At 45.0% G+C, this 18,566-nt stretch overlaps 2 protein-coding genes across 5 annotated transcripts in view; both read left to right on the forward strand.

Annotated features, from left to right (window-relative positions):
- The window catches only part of gpatch1 (G patch domain containing 1), an 81,809-nt gene extending 72,902 nt beyond the window's left edge, over positions 1-8,907 (forward strand). The window contains exon 13 of the mRNA XM_043707501.1: positions 8,821-8,907. Coding sequence (XP_043563436.1) covers positions 8,821-8,907 — 87 coding nt within the window. The remainder of the gene's footprint in view (positions 1-8,820) is intronic.
- The window catches only part of cebpg (CCAAT enhancer binding protein gamma), a 36,451-nt gene extending 24,696 nt beyond the window's left edge, over positions 1-11,755 (forward strand). For 3 of the 4 annotated variants that reach the window (XM_043706499.1, XM_043706502.1, XM_043706501.1), the window contains exon 2: positions 8,821-11,755. In XM_043706499.1, coding sequence (XP_043562434.1) covers positions 8,913-9,386 — 474 coding nt within the window. In that variant the 5' untranslated portion in view covers positions 8,821-8,912 and the 3' untranslated portion in view covers positions 9,387-11,755. Of the gene's footprint in view, positions 1-7,255; positions 7,919-8,820 lie in introns of those variants that run through there. The other variant, XM_043706500.1, reaches the window with a different exon arrangement.
- Positions 11,756-18,566: the final 6,811 nt, after the last annotated feature.

Consider the following 18,566-nt stretch of genomic DNA (forward strand, 5'->3'; position numbering starts at 1 on the left):
TCTTCTGCTTTACAAGAGGTACAATTTCTGTAGTGAACCCACGGTTCCCTTACCTTATCACTTCCTCCCTGCCTGACAGGGACACACCTATCAAGGACACGCAATATCTGTTCCTTAAACCAGCTCCACATTTCCATTGTCCCCATCCCCTGCATTTTATCCCCTGCTGCCCCATTCTATGCCTTCTAAGTCTTGCCTAATCACATTATAATTGCCCTTCCACCATCTATGGCTCTTGCCTTGTGGCGTGTACCTATGCCATTCCATCGCTAAACTGAACATAACCAAATTATGGTCACTCTCTCTAAAGTGCTCACCTACCACTAAATCAACACCTAGCCTGGTTCATTATAGAGACCCAGACCCAGTATGGCCTCCCCTCTTGTTGGTCTTTCAACATACCGTGTCAGGAAACCCTCCTGTACACATTGGACAAAGACTGATCTATCTGACGTACTAGAGTTACTGCATTTCCAGTCAATGTTAGGGAAGTTAAAGTCCCCCATAATGACCACCCTGTTCCTTTCAGTCCTGCCCAGAATCGCGAGGGCAGATTGCTTGGTCAGCATGGCACACTCAAAGTAGCGTCTTGGTAGGGAAGTGGCCAGGTTTTAGGGAGCTGAAGGAGCCAGACGATGAAGTTCCAGTCAGCAACATGATGTTTAGGGGTGGCTGCTGACATGGACTGGTTCTGGCTGGCGCTTGTGCTTTGAAACTTTGCTGTACCAGTCTCTATTTCACCCAGGAGAAAGGACTGCAGATGCTGGAGATCAGGGTCAAGAGTGTGCTGCTGGAAAAGCGCAGCCGGTCAGGCAGCATCCAAGGAGCAGGACAGTTGGCGTTTCGGGCAAAAGCCCTTCATCAGGAAAGCCCTATATCTTACCCAGTACAGGGTTTTGATTGGTTTGTGCTGATCAGGTTGAGGCTGACACTGCAGCACTGAGATTGACAAGAGTTGAAGGTAAAGTGATTGATAGAAATGGGGAGAAGTTGATGAGGTGGCGCCAAGCTTGAGGTTTTGCAGCTTCTAGACGGTGGGAGGGGACGGTTGCCTGAGGGAGAGGAGCAGTTTGAGGTCCCGGGAAGGAACAAGCTGGAGTGTTGATTTCGACATCACACGGTTACACAGGCTGGAAATTAATGTAGGTGGTGAACTTGAAACCTGGCAGGCAGAGCAGCATTAATATAAGGGAATAAGACTAACACAGTGTAAATGGTGTCTTCACAACACTGATCACCATGACCTATTCTATTTGGACGTTAGGATACACACATTTCTCTAGCACCTTGCTCAACACCAGGTTGTCCTAGAGAGGGTTTATAGCTGAGATCGAGTCAGAGTCCTACAGCACAGAGACAGACTGTTTAGTCCAAAGTGGTCTATGCTGACCAATGGTCAACATGGATTTAGTAAAGGGAGGTCATGCCTGACAAACCTGTTGGAATTTTTTGAAGAGGTAACAAGTAGGTTAGATTGGGGAAACCCAGTGGATGTGGTCTATCCAGACTTTCAAAAGGCCTTTGATAAGGTGCCACACGGGAGGCTGCTGAGCAAGGTGAGGGCCCATGGTGTTCGAGGTGAGCTGCTGGGATGGATTGAGGATTGGCTGTCTAACAGAAGGCAGAGAATTGGGATAAAAGGTTCTTTTTCAGAATGGCAACCGGTGACGAGCGGTGTCCCGCAGGGGTCGGTGCTGGGGCCACAGCTGTTCGCAATATATATTAATGATTTGGATGAGGGAACCGGGGCCATTCTAGCGAAGTTTGCCGATGATACAAAGTTAGGTGGACAGGCAGGTAGTACTGAGGAACTAGACAGGTTGGGAGAGTGGTCCAGGAAATGGCTGATGGAATTTAACGTGAGCAAGTGCGAGGTCTTGCACTTTGGCAAAAAGAATAAAAGCATAGACTACTCTCTAAATGGTGAGAAAATTAATAAAGCCAAACCACAAAGGGATCTGGGAGTGCTAGTCCAGGATTCTCTAAAGGTAAACATGCAGGTTGAGCCCGTGATTAAGAAAGCGAATGCAATGTTGTCTCAAGAGGGTTGGAATATAAAAACAGAGATGTACTACTAAGACTTTATAAAGCTCTGGTTAGGCCCCATTTGGAGTACTGTGTCCAGTTTTGGTCCCCACACCTCAGGAAGGACATACTGGCACTGGAACGTGTCCAGCGGAGATTCACACGGATGATCCCTGGAATGACAGGTCTAACATATGAGGAACGGCTGAGGATACTGAGATTTGCCACGGAGTGCAGTGGAAGCCGGACCGCTAAATGTCTTCAAGGCCGAGATTGATAGATTCTTGTTGTCTAGAGGAATTAAGGGCTACGGGGAGAACGCTGGTAAGTGGAGCTGAAATGCGCATCAGCCATGATTGAATGGCGGAGTGGACTCGATGGGCCGAATGGCCTTACTTCCACTCCTATGTCTTATGGTCTAATGTCCATCCACACTAACCCCATTTCCCTGCACTTAGCCCTTATCCTTCTAATCCTTTGCTATCCATGTATTTGTACAAATCCGTTTTAAATATTGTTAATGTACCCACCTCAATCACTTCCACTGGCAGCTCATTTCATATCAGAATCAAAACATGTGGTGCTGGAAAGGTACAGCCAGTCAGCAGCATCTAAGAGCAGGAGAGTCGACATTTCGAGCATCAGCTTTTCATCAGGAATTTCCCCTAGCTCATTCCATATGTGTACCACCCTTTCTGTTTAAAAAAAGTTGCCCAAGTTCCCTTTTATTCTTTCCCTCTAACCTTAACCTGATGCCTTCTAGTCCTTGATTCCCCAATCTTGGAAAAAAGACTGAGTACATTCACCCTATCCATGCCTCTCATGATCTTCTACATCTCTATAAGATCCCCTTTCAGTCTCCTATGCTCTAAAGAAAAATCTCCTAGCTTGTCCAACCTCTCCCTATAACTCAGACCAATGAGTCCATGCAACATCCTTGTAAATGCCTCTGCACTCTTTCCAGTTTAATAACATCCTTCCTATAGCAAGGTGACCAAAACTGAACACAGTAGTCTTAGTGTGGCCTCACCAACGTCCTGTACAACTGCAACATAACTTCCCAACCTCTATACACAGTGCCCTGACTGATGAAAGCCAGTGTGCCAAAAGCTTCCTTCACTGCCCTGTCTACCTGGGACTCCACTTTCAGAGAACGGTGCACCTGAGCCCCAAGGTCCCTCTGTTCCACTACACTCCTCAAGGCCCTACCACTCACCATGAAACTCCTGTCTTGATTTGGTTTTCCTAAATGCAAGAGCTCACACTTATCTATATTAAACTCCATTTGCCATTTCTCGGCCCACTTCCCCAGCTGATCAAAGTCCTGCTGCAATTTCTGATAACCTTCCTTACTGTCCACGATACCCTCTCTTTTAGTGTCATCAGCAAACTTGTTAATCATGCTTTGTACATTCTCATCCACATCACTGATATCGATAAATGGTAATAGGCCCAACACCGACCCCTGAGACAGTCCACTAGATGTTCTTGATATGTCAGTTCTGTTGGATTGTATGAAATGTAGCCAACAACCTCCAAACAGCGATGGGATTAATGACAACCATTCAGGAGTCACTGGAGTCACGAGGGTCCCAGAGGACTGGAAAATGGCTGCTAAAGAAGGGCAAGAGGCATGTTGGTTAGCCTGACCTTGGTCATTGATAAAATCTTAGAGTCTATTAATTACAGTGTTCTTGGAAGTGCATGGTAAAATAGGGCTGAGTCAGCATGGATTCGTCAAGGGGAGGTCATGCCTGACAAATCTGTTAGAATTCTTTGAGATGTAATGATCAAGATAGATAAAGGAGAGCCAGTGGACATTATCCATTTGGATTTCCAAAAGGCCTTTGACAAGGTGCCACGTAGGAGGCTGCTGAATAAGATAAGAGCCCATGGTGTTCAAGGCAAGGTTTGCAAGATTGATCTTGGGAATGGAGGGCTTGTCTTATAAGGAGTGGTTGAGAGGATGAGGAGGATTCTTATTGAGGAGAAAGTGAGGTCTGCAGATGCTGGAGATCAGAGCTGGAAATGTGTTGCTGGAAAAGCGCAGCAGGTCAGGCAGCATCCAGGGAACAGGAGAATCGACGTTTCGGGCATAAGCCCTTCTTCAGGATTCTTATTGATACTTACAGAAAATGAAGAGGCCTAGATCGAGTGAATGTGGAGATGATGCTTTCCCTAGTAGGAGAGATGAGCACCTGCGAGCACAGGGACCACCCTTTAGAACTGAAATGAGTAATTTCTTCAACCAGAAGGTGGTTCATTTGTGGACCTCATTGCTGTAGAGGGCTGTGGAGGTCAATTCATTGTGCATTTAAGACCGACAGGTTCTTGTTTAGGAAGGGAATCAAGGGTTACAGGGCGAAGGCAGGAGAGTGGCATTGAGAAACCTATCAGCCATGATTGAATAGTAGGGCAAACCCAATCAGCCAGGTGCCTACTTCTGCAAAGTCTAATGGTCTTATGTTTTATTGTTTTGTGTTTGTAAAGGGATAAATATTGGCCTGGATACAGGGGAGCAAATTCTGGCACAAAACCCAGCAGGTCTGGCATTATCTGTGAAGAGAAAGCAGCGTTGACATTTCGGGTGGAGTGACCCTTCCTCAGAACTGGTTCAGTTCTGAAGAAGGGTCACTGGACCCAACACATTAATTCTGCTTTCAATGGCCACTCTAGACAGTGTGGAGCTGCCTCAGTGACTGGGCCCTGGGAAATGCCAGCCTGGAGTTTGCAGTGAGAAGCTCAAATAGAACAAGAACGCACAATCTTTTACATGAAGACGCAGCTGGATCCCAAGTTCAAACCTGGGGGGGGGGGTTTGGACAAGAGTTGGTGACTGTCCATTGCCTTAGCAAAATTGGGTTCACCAAGAGTTTGTGCACTAATCATCCAGTGATATGTGGCGAACCAGCTGTGAAGTTGCTCCTATTTTTCCAAAGCCACCCCAGCCAGTCTCCCACAAACCAAGTCAGCTATAGGATATTCTCCTCCATAACTGAGGCCAATGGGCAATGACTGCCCAGCGTGGAGTTGCACCCCTCTGGGCATGATTGGTGCCCCAATTGTAACTTGGCGTTTGCAGCAGAGCAGGAAAAAACTTGGCAGGAGAATGAGGAAGCAGGGTAAATTTGAAGGAGGGTTTGTTCCTGGTTGTTTTTCTAATTTAGTAATTCGTCGTCCTCCTCCTCACTGTAACTATCTGCTTCTTGTTGAGACCTGCTTTATTGCTGGATGTCACTCCCAGTCTCTGGTTTGGAATGAGTTGTTTTGATTTATTGCAGATATTCCTTCCCAGATATTGAAAAGCAGTACAAACTCTGAGGCTGTTGCCATAGTTTGGAAAATGCCTTGTTTGCTGTCCCTCTCTCAGTGGTACAGGACACTGGTGTGAGTGTGGCAGGTAACTCAGCCCCAGTCTGCAGTCATTGAAAGCAGGACCTGGCACAGTGATCTTTCATTGTGGAAAGATGTTGGAATCACTGGTTCTGGCACTGCTGCCTGGTTAAACATCTAGCTGGGAGAGTGACAATTGACTAACTTTTTTGTTGTTGTTATTACTATACCAACTGTGATGTTATTCTAAACTAATCCAATCTGCCTCCATATGGTCCATATCTCTCTCTCTCCCCCCTGCCTGTTCATGTCTGTTTAAATGCCTCTTAAACATTACTATCCTCTCTGCTTTTAAAACCTCCACTGGCAGCACGTTCCAGGTACCTACCACCCTCTGTATAAAAGGAAAACTTGCCTTGCATATGTCCTTTAAATTTCCTCCTTCTCAGTGTAAACCAATGGTACCCCACCCTCCCATTCCACTCTGGGAGTGGGTAAAAGACTCTGACCATCCAGCCTATCCATGCCTCTATCTTGTACACTACTATCAGGTTGCTCCTCAGCCTCTGTTTTCACACTGTGAAAACACTCTGCGTTTGTCCAACCTCTCCTTATAGCTAATACTGGCCACACCCTGGGAAATCGTTTGCATGCTGTCTAAAGTCTCCACATCATTTCTATAGCGTGGTGACCAGAACTGCACCTAACATTCTAAATCTAGCTGAACTAAAGTTTTATGTAGCTGCAGTGTGACGTGTCAACTTTTATGCTCCGTGCCCTGTCTGGTGATGACAAACATGCCTTCTTTACCACCTTACCCACTTGTGTTGCCATTTTAAGGGAGCTATGGAGTTGCACCCCAAGATCTCTCTGTATATCTGTGCTTCCTAAGGGTTCTACCATTTCCTGTACAGTGTGTTCTGCGATAATGTGATGGTTACATTGCTCTGCAACCTCGCGCTGTAGAAGATCACTGTAGAAAATCGCTTTACTTGTTCAGGAGAAAGTTGGCGTTATACAAACTGTGTCCACAATTTGTCAACCGTATTATAGTGAATTTGTGTTGACAGAACATGTGTTATACCAGAATGACCTGGATATTTCCCACTTACATTTGATCTCCCAAAACGCATTACCTTCCACTTGTCCCGATTTAGCTCCATTAGCCCTCCTAATTCTTTATCTAACTTCTTTCCTGCTGTATTTATTTTCCTCAAATGCCTGTCTGATTTCAGTCTCCTAAACCTTATTGAACTTTAGTCAAAAAGAAAAATGAAGTCGTCCAGGATTCCCAAATCTTGCCATCCTTATCTTTCATCCTCACAGGAACATCCTAGTCCTGAACTCTGATCACCTGGTCTTTGAAAGACTCCCAAGTGTCAGATGTGAATTTACCTTCAAACTGCCACCCCACCCCCATCTCCAGTTCCTGCCTAATACTGTTGTAATTAACCTTCCCCCAGGGACCAGTCTTCTTCTTATTGAGAACCATCTTAAAACTTACAGAATTATGATCACTGTTTCCAAAATGCTCCCCCACTGAAACTTTAATCACCTGGCCAGGCTCCTTCCCCAATATAAAGCCTGGTATGACCCCTTCTGGAGTTGGACCATCTACAAATTATTACAATAAACCCTGCTGGATTCAGCCCTGTCTAGGTCCCTGGCACTAAGGACAATAGTCAATAGTCAAATCACCCACTGCAACAACTCGGTCTGTTACATCTTTCCACAGTCTGCCTACATATCATCACCTCTCCCTATAGCATAACCCCATCAAGTGATTGCATTTTCCCGAGTTCTGCCAGTGTGCCCTTGCTGGATGTGCCCTCCAGGATGTCCCTTTAATGTGTGTTCCTTCTGTGATGTGCTCCCTGGTGGGTGTGTTCTTCAGAATAGCGTTTGGTTAGTGGCTGGTGTGACTTCCACCGAAGATTCAGCTGACCCTTGATCCGTCTCGTCTTTTACGTAAATAATTGTTTTGATTTAAATCTTCTCTGATTTATACCCTGTGTTTGATACAACAGAAGCTCTTGTCCAGAACCTGGATTGGGGAGGAGATCCCTGAATACATTAGTAAACTTGCTGAGTCTTTAACAATTCTGCACTTTCTGCGCTGATGTTTTTCTTTGTGTCTTCCACACAGCCCAGACCTTGACTGATCTTTGAAGGTGGCAGGATGTAATGGAGATGGTTAGCAAAGCAAGTGGGATCTTGAAGTATTCAGAAGTAGAAATGTTGGGTACAAAAGTAGGGTCATTTTGGTGCATCTTTATATAAGTTTGGTTAGGTCCGAGTTGGGATATTGCACCGAGTTCAGGTCACTACACTTTCAGAAAGATGCGAGGCTGTTTGGGAGGGTGCAGTGGAGATTTATCTGAATGGATCCAGGGCTGAGGGGTTTTAGTGAGCGGGTTCAGTTGGAGAAGCTGGGGTTATTCTCCATGCAGCACAGGAGGTTAAAGTGGGATTTGATGAAGGAAACCGGATTCTTGAGACGCAGTAGACCAGAGTTCAAATCCCACCTGCTCCAGGGATGAGTCATAACATCATTGCACAGGTTAAGTAGCAAGTATTTTCTTTACGAGATTATAACAAGTTCAGTTGAGAGAGATGAGGAATTGCTGTTATACTATAGCAAATGGTACGTCAGGGGACACAGATTAAGCTTTTGTGCAGGAGACGTGGGGAAATGTTAGAAAGAATTGTTAAAGTTTCGCTGATTTATTACAAATTGGGAACACTGTTTCGCTAAGAAGCAGTCCTGTTCTTCCTGTCGATTGACCCTCGTTCCCATCATCTATTGATGTGTGCATGCCTTCACTGTATTCCCAGGTTCCTCCAGCATGTTCTGAAATCAGTTTGAAAACACAGCTGTGCTCAGTAAGACAGTGCTCGTTCATATTCCTGTCCATTGGCCAACAAGTGGACACAGTGCAAAGCTTCCCCAGTTGTAATTGGTCTTCACCCAATCTGCTGTAACCATCAACTGTGTTTCTGAATCACTAGAGCTGCAATCAGTTTATTTGTGAAGAGAAAAATGGTGGTAACGTTTTGGTTGATGAGCTTTTCTTGAGTTGAGTTAGATAATCCCAGCATCCTCCAGCACGAGACAGAACCTTGGACAGAGATCATTCCCTTACAAAACACGTGGGATTGAAATTGAGATGATTCTATCTCTGTCTCTATTATTGCTATCAACCTACCCCCGCCCCACCCACCCTGCCCGAGCATCCCCAGCTGGGGTGTGCACCCGCCCCGAGCATCCCCGGCTCAGGCACGTGCCATTCCCAAATGACAGCAATTTCATAGTAACAGTAATTAAATAAAAGATTGCAAAGCTTTTGAATGGCAAAAACTATAAACATTATCAGTAAAAGTGGGACGTGTTCTAGAAATTCAAATCCGTTTGGAGTTTTGTCAGTTTCTGTGATGTTACTTATATCCTGCTTTTGATTCTAGGTTTTGTCGACCTGCTGTGAATCACTTACTCCAGCGACCTTGGAAACCCAACGTGAAGAGAGGCCACGTCATCAAAGGGACTGTTGACCCAAATGAGTGCACGGCCTGTCATTTCCACTCATCCCAAAGAGAACGTGGCTCAGAATGGAGTGAGCAGAGTGCCACTCCAGGGCAGTAACGGCAGCAGTGTGCAGCAAGTTCCGCAGCTCCCTCCAGTCAGCCCCTCGGGGGCTGGCAAGGCCATGGCACCTAGCAAGCAGAGCAAGAAGAGTGTGAGCTACAACAAGGAGAGCGAAGAGTACCGACAGCGCCGGGAACGCAACAACATGGCTGTGAGGAAGAGCCGGTTAAAGAGCAAGCAGAAAGCTCAGGACACGCAGCAGCGAGTCAATGAGCTGAAGGAGGAGAACGAGCGACTGGAAGCAAAGATCAAGCTGCTCAGCAAGGAGCTGAGTGTTTTAAAGGATTTATTTCTTGAGCATGCCCATAGTTTCTCTGACAGCGGGCACCCACCGTTCACTGAAACCACTGGCTCTGGGCAGGAGGCTAACACTCTGGGCCAGTAAACAGGGAGGTGCCTGCCAACTACACCCAGATCTTGTGGGAAGGGGGTTTGCTTTGAATTGTCTATTTTAATTTAAATTTTTAAAATGCATATGTTTCTGCTGTTGGTAAGAGCATTACATTCAATGAGTCTGTATTTGGAGAGTATTCAGAACTCTGAAAGCAGAGGGAAAACAGCAATTTATACAATGGACTCCACCGAAACTAACAGTGCCCTCAACCAGTGCTCACTCTATGCAGGATTGTTCCATCTTGCTCCTGGGTCTCTTCCCCAACCCCTTTGCCCCTGTCTCCCAATTATTCTCTGTGTTTGTTCAAGTTGAGCTGTAATGTTGTAGAAATGGTTGTGGGTTTCCAGTATCAAGTTTGCTAAGCTGCAGTTTCACTGTTTATTTCACTGACTGGGGGGAATATAGAGCTGGAATGTCAGGGTCTGGTACGGAGCATGGGTCTGCTGACCTTGAGAAGTGCTGTTTTAAACAGCTCATGGCAATATCCTGACAGAACCAGACACCAAGGTGCACTTTAACACTGTGGGTAACCCATTTGTCTCACAATCAGTATCTGCAAGGGTTGGAAGGGGTTTGAAACTTGTGGGGTTTTGCCGTCTTGGGGTGTGGGGAGGTGGTGTGACTGAAACCCTCTCCTTGCTGTTATTTTTCTGTCTGGTCCCTGCTGCTTGTTTGGTTTTCCCTTCAGTCTCAGATTAGCAGCAACTGCTGCTTACGTTAGAGGAGTGTACTGACTCTGTCCCAGAGAGTCTCCTCAGGGCTGTTTCAGGATTTGAGTTTCAACTTTAAAAAGTAGATAACAGTACAGGGGATGTAGTAATGAGCCAATTCACAGTATTTAAATGTTGCCTCCTCATTGGGATTGCTCGAATTGCTTCCATTCAGATTAACATTCCAGAGTCTGGATTGCAGTTTTTGATCACAGCCTCCTGCTCAGCAGTCTGTCACTGTTTGTCATGTGCTAGCTCTGTTCTTTTCGTTACCCCCCCCCCCCCAGTTCTTGCTCTTCACTGGCTTCTTATACATGGCTATGATGCATCAGCAAGTGACATCCCATTGGATTGCAGTCTGTCCCTTTTGTGCAGTTACCTGGCACTGCACTGTAGTTGCTGATAAACACTGTGCTTATTTCCAGCTGCTCGCACCTTGACCCCCACACCCCATTACGTTAAGCTCACAGTTTGTGAGATTGCATTGTAGAGTGTTTCTAGCTGTTACATGGACACCTCACTCTCTGTATTGGCTCTTTGCACCTTTCCCCTTGGCCCCCTCTTGTTTCCAAGGATATTCTGGCTGCTGAATGCACCAGAGACAGGCAGGTCTCAGAATATAATCCTCCTGCACATGCTCTCTCATTTACTACCTGCTGTGTCGCCCTCACTAAAATAATTTGCACAAATGTCTCAAAATGAAGATTTCATGCATCCATTGTGATTTCTTTAAACTACATTGGGCTCAGTAATATGCTGTTAGTAAGCTATCTTCGTTGAGACAAGAGTTTTCTGGTTTTCTGTGAAATGATATCAGAGAATTCTTTCACGTCAGTAACTGAGAAGGTAGGCCTCCATTGTAACATTTTATCTACACCTTTCAGACTTGCAACTGGTATGGTCTAAAAAGATGACAGCAGCAAACACATTCCTTCAGTACACAGTAATATTCTGGTAAACGTGCACTCCATTTATTCCAAACCCAGAGCTGGGCTCTGAACAGCAGTAGCGTGACATCTAACCCTTGTATTCTGATCTCAAGGTATAAAAGTCAGCATTTCAATCATCTGTTTCAATATTTTCTTTGTCTGCTCATAATATTTTAATGATTTATGCACCTGGATCACTAACTCTCTCTCTTCCTCATTGTTTTCAGCTGTCCATCGTTTTGAGAATTTTTTTTCATTTTAGCTTCAAAGTGGATGAGTTTACGATTCTCTCTCTGCTTCCAGTGCTTCCTATCCTTGTGCCATTGTCAACCTGCTGCCAGGACGTGGTCCTCTAGCCCATCACCAAACTCATTCAGATCACATTGAGACCACAACCACAGTCCCAGCAGGAAGTGTCTCAGCCCTTCCCCAACCTCCTCCCCCTACCCCTCCCCCCCCCCACTCACCCAGGATCACCCCAACTCTCCCATGGGACCCCTGGGTCCTCCCCCTTTCCCTGGATCTCCCCCCCCCTCAGCTTCCTTCCAATCATCACATGCGTCCATTCCTCCTATTCTGTGGCTGCTGTCTCAACCAGGTCCAGAAATGAACTTCAATTCCATGAGCTTCAATATTAGGTCAGTCTCTTCTGGGGAACTTTATCAAATGTCTGCACGATGTACAGTGTTGAGAGTGTGTTGCTGAAAAAGCTCAGCAGGTCAGGCAGCATCTGAGGAGCAGGAGAGTCGATGTTTCGGGCATCAGTCCTTGATTATGCCTGAAACATGATCCTGCTCCTCGGATGCTGCCTGACCTGCTTGCTTTTCCAGCACCACACTCTTGACTCTAATCTCCAGCATCTGCAGTCCTCACTTTCTATACAAGATGTACTGTGCCCATAGACATTAACCTTTCACTACTTTAGAATGACCTCTTCAAGCAACCTCTTCAGGTTGGAGATGGTGGACTATTTCAAATCCTTGCTGGTCCTGTCTGATTAATTGTTCCTTGTAATTTCAATCACCTTACCTTGAATTCTAGATTTGAGTGGTTTCCCATCAGCTGCTGTTAGCAAACTCTGGCCTGGAATTCCTTGGTTTTCATTCTCATTTCCCAAATAGCAGAGTGACTTGTGCAATTTTTCTGATCTAAAGGAATGGTTCCCAATTGGAGGACACTGCTTGAAGATTATAATTGGGGCAAATTGAGAGAAAGTAGATAATGAGAAATATTCATTATAGAATGTCTTCTCCTTTCTATAAAATGTAAGATTAAAAAAAACTATAGTGTCCTAATTTTCCAGGATCTTTACGAATCATTTTTTAATCTGTAATTCAAAGCAGTGAAGGATATTGGAGATTTGAGTGGTTAAATGTGGTGTCCTTGCTGAATCTGCCACAGTACTTTTATACATATAGAATGAATGACTGTTACGAAATTACCAGTAAAACTATTGCATCTTTTTTAAAAAATACCCAGTTGTAGGATTGGACACATTTTATCCATAAGAAGAGGGAGATGTGTTCTATAATGTATAGATGAAATATTTGCGTTTCTCTCTATAGGGCCTATGATAAAATTACGTTGCTATATTTGAAATTTTTTTAAAAAGTCTTGTTGAAAAGATAAACCCTGTACATTTTCTGCTGCATTAAGGGGAATCTTAAGGTTGTTGAGAATGACATTTTGTAAAGACAGTTGTTGAATACGTATTGTACATTTTATAAATGTCCTGTCTATTTTGAGCTTGCTGATGGTTTGTCTTCAGTTGCAGAGTGAGCACAGCCCAGTGCTGCTCATTGTTGGGTTATTTGTCTCCATCATCACTGTGGCAGAGTGAAGCTGGTGGAAAAAGATATACTCCCAAAAAAAACACTATTTACTCTCGTTGCAAAAACAAAATATACAAGATACACTCTGAATTCACTGGTGTTTGCAAGGTGACAGCCATCAATATACTAAAATTCATTTTACATCTTAAATAACAGGACAGGCTGTGTGCTCACACCACAGAGGATGTGGCAGTTTAGAGGGTGATAAATGGATTATGATGGGTTTGTCAGAATTGGAATGCTGCTTGCAGCCTTTCGGTGCCATTCCTCTCCCTGATTGCAGCAGGAATATTGGGAGCCAGGGATGGATGTCGTTAATTTAGGCCAGTGAACAGAAAGGACCAGGCCATGCTGACAACTTGGTCATGCTAAGAACAGGGCTATGTTGTATGAAGATCCCAAGGGATATCCAGGCGAAACCTGCCAACCACAGCATAATGTTAACAGCGGAGATGGAGGACGTAACCAGGGGGTGGCTAGGAGAATGTGTCCTGATATATTAAAGTGTCAATTTTTTTTTGGCAGTAGGTCATTTTGGATTTGAACTGAGGGAGACTCCTCCCCAGGAGTGAGGGGCCTCAGCCATTTCTGGAATGTTCTCTCAAAATCACCATTGAACAGGAACGATGATGCCATGCTGCTCCTGCCATCCCCCTTGCACTGTCACCCATCGAACATCCATGCACAGCCCAGGAGCATTTCACCTCTCGTAGACTCTATTCTCCTTCCCATCACAGAGTCTTCCCTCCCCCCCCCCCCCCCCCCCACTCCACTTTCACCAAAAACGTTTCTAGAATATTGAGCTGCTTCGTCTGCCCAACTGACACTTACCCCGTTGTAGTTCCATTTCACACTGTCGCGTTTCGATAGTATTTCCCTGAGTGTTTGTATGTTTTCACCCCAGTGCAGGAGCAGTCTGTTAGGCAGTGTTGCCTTAAAACTGTATATAATATTTTATATAATGGTCCCTTCCTTTGTGAGGATAAGGTTTGGTATCCTTGACTATTTAATGATGTCAGAAAGTACTCCTTTTTAATAGAGGGTTGTTTTAAACCTTGTCTTAGAACCAAAAGCTTTTCTGTGTAGATGTTACTAAAAGTAAAATCAGATGTTGATGTGATGTTTCATACCAGAATGAAATGCTCAGGATATTACATGCTGAAAGATTTGAATCTCTACACTGTTTATACACTGCAATCATTAACAGCCAATACTGCAGTCTTCAATCGTACGAATGGAAATTAAAATTTTAATTCTTCCTTTATTGTATTTTCTTTGTTCCATCTTTGATATTGTTTACAGGGGAGTTGTTCTAAAATAATGCAACATGATGCATAGTGCTGCAGTCCAAACCCATGATCATTGTAAGAGGTTGCAATAGTAAATTGTACTGAGTGTTAACAGATATAAATTTGTCTCTGTGTTGATGAGATATTGGCAAAGCTGCCTGTGTGCTTGGCCAAAGGAAGTAGATTTTAAGAACTGTGTAAAACGAGGGGTTCAGGGAGGGAGTTGCAGAGCCAGGCCCCAGGCAGCTGAAGGTATGGCCAATAAAGATGATCAGAAATAGAAACAGGAACTGGCCAATCAGACTAATCTCACATTCCTTTCATTTGCTTTGCCCTTTTCTCCCAACCCGACTGACCCAGGATCTCTATCTCAGCCTTAAATGTACACAAGGACTCTATCCCCACAGCTCCCTGTGGCAAGGAGTTCCACACAGACACTACCCTCTGTGAGGAGAAATTCCTTCTCATCTCTGTCTTCAATTGGTGCCCCTTTATTCTGAGACTGTGCCCTCTGGTCCTCGACTCTCCCATAAGGGGTAACATCCTCTCAGCATTGACCCTGTCAAACTCCTTCACAATCCTCTGAGGCAGCACAATCACAGCCATTCATTCACAAGAAGCTGGAAACAGGTCAGCAGAGACTTCTGAGGGCTGGCTGACTGCAGGAGGTTACACAGGAGTGAATGGTGAATGGGGTTTGGTGTGACTTAGGGACAGCAGAGTTTTGAATGGTCTCGTTAGAGAGTGGGAGGCTGGGCCAGGAGAGTATTGTATCAGAGGGTTTGGATTTAAAGGAGGTGATGGCAGTCCCACCACTGACTGGAAAGCCAGCCTTGAGTCTCTGAGAGGAGGTGGTGGACGTGATGGCTTTGAATATCTTTCTGATAGTTTGTGATGAACAAAGGTGGGGTTGTGGAGTATTGAGATCAGCTATGATCTTATTGAATATGAGGCAGGATTGAGGGGCTGAATGGCCTTATGCTTCTGATTCTTATGTTTGAAAGTCCCATGTACTCCCACTCAGGTAATGACAGGCCAGTGCTGGGCCTTTCCCTTGGGATTCAGGGCCGTGGGGATGGAGATTGTACGACCGACTGCTGGTGAATCCAAGACCAGATTCTTCAGTGCCACAAGGTATGGAGGTGCCGGTGTTGGAATGGGGTGGACAAACTCAGAAATCACTTGACACCAGGTTATAGTCCAACGGGTTTATTTGAAATCACAAGCTTTCGGAGCGCTGATGACTTCATCTGACGAAGGAGCAGTGCTCCAAAAGCTTGTGATTTCAAATAAACCTGTTGGGCTACCACCTGGAGTCAAGTGATTTCCGATAGTGCCACATGGTGGCTGCAACTAGAAGGTGGCCCTCACTGGCCCCTGGGTCCAGGCACTGATTGTTGGTGCTCATGAGGAGGACTCTCACTGAATTCTCTTTCCCAATGCTAGTGCCCTACTTGATGGATGAACTCTGTGTGGTGAGCCTTTGCTTGTACCTGGGTTAATACCACCCAGCAGTGGCAGGAGGCATTGCCATAGTTGGAGTGGAGTGGGAAGACTCCTCTTCCCAGATAGAATCCATGTGGAGGTGGCCAAATGGCAGCCTCTCCATGAAACCCTGGCCTTGTCCTTGCAGTTCTTGGGCTGAGGTAGATGGGGTTTACACCTAGGGTTTACAGGGACCTGGAGGGTGCTCATGATCCAGATTCCATTCCTGCTTCAACTCCAAGTTGACCCTCCCTATTTGGTTGCTGTTTTTGGGAGCTGTGACCCAGTGCATCACCAGCAGCAAGCAGTTTGATTGGATTTTTTTTGGTGGGGAATGTGGATGAGTGAGCATCTGTTGCCCAGCTGAGTTTCCTTGAGGAATTTCAGGTTTACTCCTTTCGAACAGGACTGGAACTGCCTGGCCTGGTGCTGAGGTCGAGGATTTGAGGATCCTGTTGGGTATTCAGCCAATAATCGAGCAGCTTTATGGGCACTGACGTTGGACAACAAGGAGGCCTGAACTCCGTCCCACAGCTAGTGAGGCTGGAATTTGAGTTCACGAGCCCTGGCAAGGTATGGCATTCAGTGACGGGAAATCACGTGTAGCCTCCCTTATCTCAGGATTATAGATCCATGAATCCTCTGAAGGGACTTAGTTTATTTCCTCACAAGATAGTCGAGCTGACAGATTAAGCATCCTGGAGTGTGATCCTCAACATGTTAGATTTGGTTACAATGCAGTGAAGTCTGTAACGTGGATATTAAAAGCACAAACATTATTCGGACAAACCCAAGGACAATCTGAAAAATGTGAAGAATTCAATCCATGAGATAAGCCTGTCTGTCTTGCATTGCTATTGTGTTTAAAAAATGATTTGCAATTTAACAGCACTGGTCCAACATGGTAACATTTCAACAAATTCCAGAGACGTGTGGACAGTAAGCAGGAAACTAAGGAATGTAAGAGATGGAGGAGGAGGTCAAAGAGACTGTCAAGGGGTGAGGTTTGAGGAGACTCTAATACTGGAGAAAGAGACTGACATTTTAGGAAAGGGTTTGAGAGGACAGGAGGGGAGGGGAGTGACTAGAAGGTTGACTTTCATTGGAAGGAAGAGTTTGGGATACTGTTAACAGTGATGCAGGGTGGGATATCAGGCTAAAGATTTTGTAAAGGTCTGGATCTCTTGCTTAAGTCTGTTGGATGTGGGGATGGATAAAGCTGGAATAATCTGCCATTTAAGCAAAGGCAGCATAGGAAGGTGAATGTGTGTGGCTTGAGGGGTAGAGTAGAAAGCTTAGATTTTAGGGACATTGGCATCATTTTTGTAAAAGGAGAAAGATGTTCAGAACTGATGGGTTTTACCTGAGCTGAAAAGGAGCTAATCTCCCAGCTGAGAGAAAAAATAGTGGAGCAGGGGTGGATTTAAATTTATAAGGTATGGAGCGTGAGTTGACAAGTGAGCTTAGTTTTAAAGATATCAGACAAGGCAAAAGAGGAAAGATGGGGAAGGAGGAAGTGAGGGAAGGCTTCAGTGTTGACAGTGAACAAAGTGATCACCTTCCAATGGGCACAAAAGAAATAAGGTTTGTATTAAATAAATGCACAGAGTATAGTGAACACAATTAGGGAACTGGAAGCAGAGATTACTCTGGAGGATGTGACACAATAGCATTGACAGAAACATGGCTCAAACCAGAACACAGCTGGATCCTTACCATCCTGGGGTACAAGGCTTTCGGTGAAACTGGAGGGGTAAAAGGGGAGGAGGTGCAGCTGTCTTGGTTAAACACTTGAATGAGATATAGTTCCTGAGTTAGAATCTATATGGAGAAAGTGAGGTCTGCAGATGCTGGAGATCAGAGCTGAAAATGTGTTGCTGGAAAAGCGCAGCAGGTCAGGCAGCATCCAGGGAACAGGAGAATCGACGTTTCGGGCATAAGGGCTTATGCCCAAAACGTCGATTCTCCGGTTAGAATCTATATGGTTGAAGGTTAGAAACAAGAAGGGAAGAAATAGAAGAGGCTTTTGTAGTCAGATTATGAAAATCTTCAGGACAAGTAGGATTATAATAGTTGATGGTTTCAATTGCCCTGGGGTAGACTGGGAAAAGGTAGAATGTGGATCACGAAAAGGGAGCAATGTCTGTAATATGTGCAGGAGAACTTCCTGGAGCAGTACATTTCCAGTCCAACCAGAGAGGGGGCTGTACTGGATCTAACCCTCGGAAATGAGGCAGGCCAAGTGGAGAATGTCAGAGCATTTGGGAAATAGCGATCATAATGTAATAAGGTTTAATATTAAGTTGGAGAAGGATAAAATTCAGTCAATGATTAAGATCTTAGACTGGAAAATGGCAGATTTTAGGGGTCTACAAGTTCAACTGGAACATGATTGGAAACACATTTTGGTGGATAAAGCAGCAAACAAAAATGGGAGAATTTCAACAGTGAGGTGGATGGGTTGTAAGCTCAGTACATACTGATGAGAAATAACTGAGTATCCAAAGTGAGAGTGCCTTGTCTGATGAAGGATATTGATGAGAAAGATCCAGAAGAGAAAGGAGGCTTATGGTGCACATGGGAATAGAAATTCGGAAGCATATCTGAAATGCAGGAGAGAGGCTAAGGCTGGAATAAGGGAAAGGATAGCAGGCTGTACGCAAACAACTAGTAAAATATTCTCAAGAATATTCATAGTAAAAGGTAAGTGAAAGATAGAATGGGGCCCATAAGGAACAAGCATAGTAAGCTGCTCACTGAAGCAAATGGTACAGCAGAGGCACAAAATAAATATTTTGCTTCTGTCTTTACCAAATTTGAAGATGGTGACAGTGGCTCAGTTGAAAATGTGGGTGTTGAGCAACTGAGCAGCACAGTGGTAAATAAAGAGGTGTTAAAAGTGCTGCACACTCCAGGTAGAGAAGTC

This window comes from Chiloscyllium plagiosum, chromosome 17, assembly GCF_004010195.1.
Source record: "Chiloscyllium plagiosum isolate BGI_BamShark_2017 chromosome 17, ASM401019v2, whole genome shotgun sequence".
Classification (NCBI taxonomy): Eukaryota; Metazoa; Chordata; class Chondrichthyes; order Orectolobiformes; family Hemiscylliidae; genus Chiloscyllium; species Chiloscyllium plagiosum.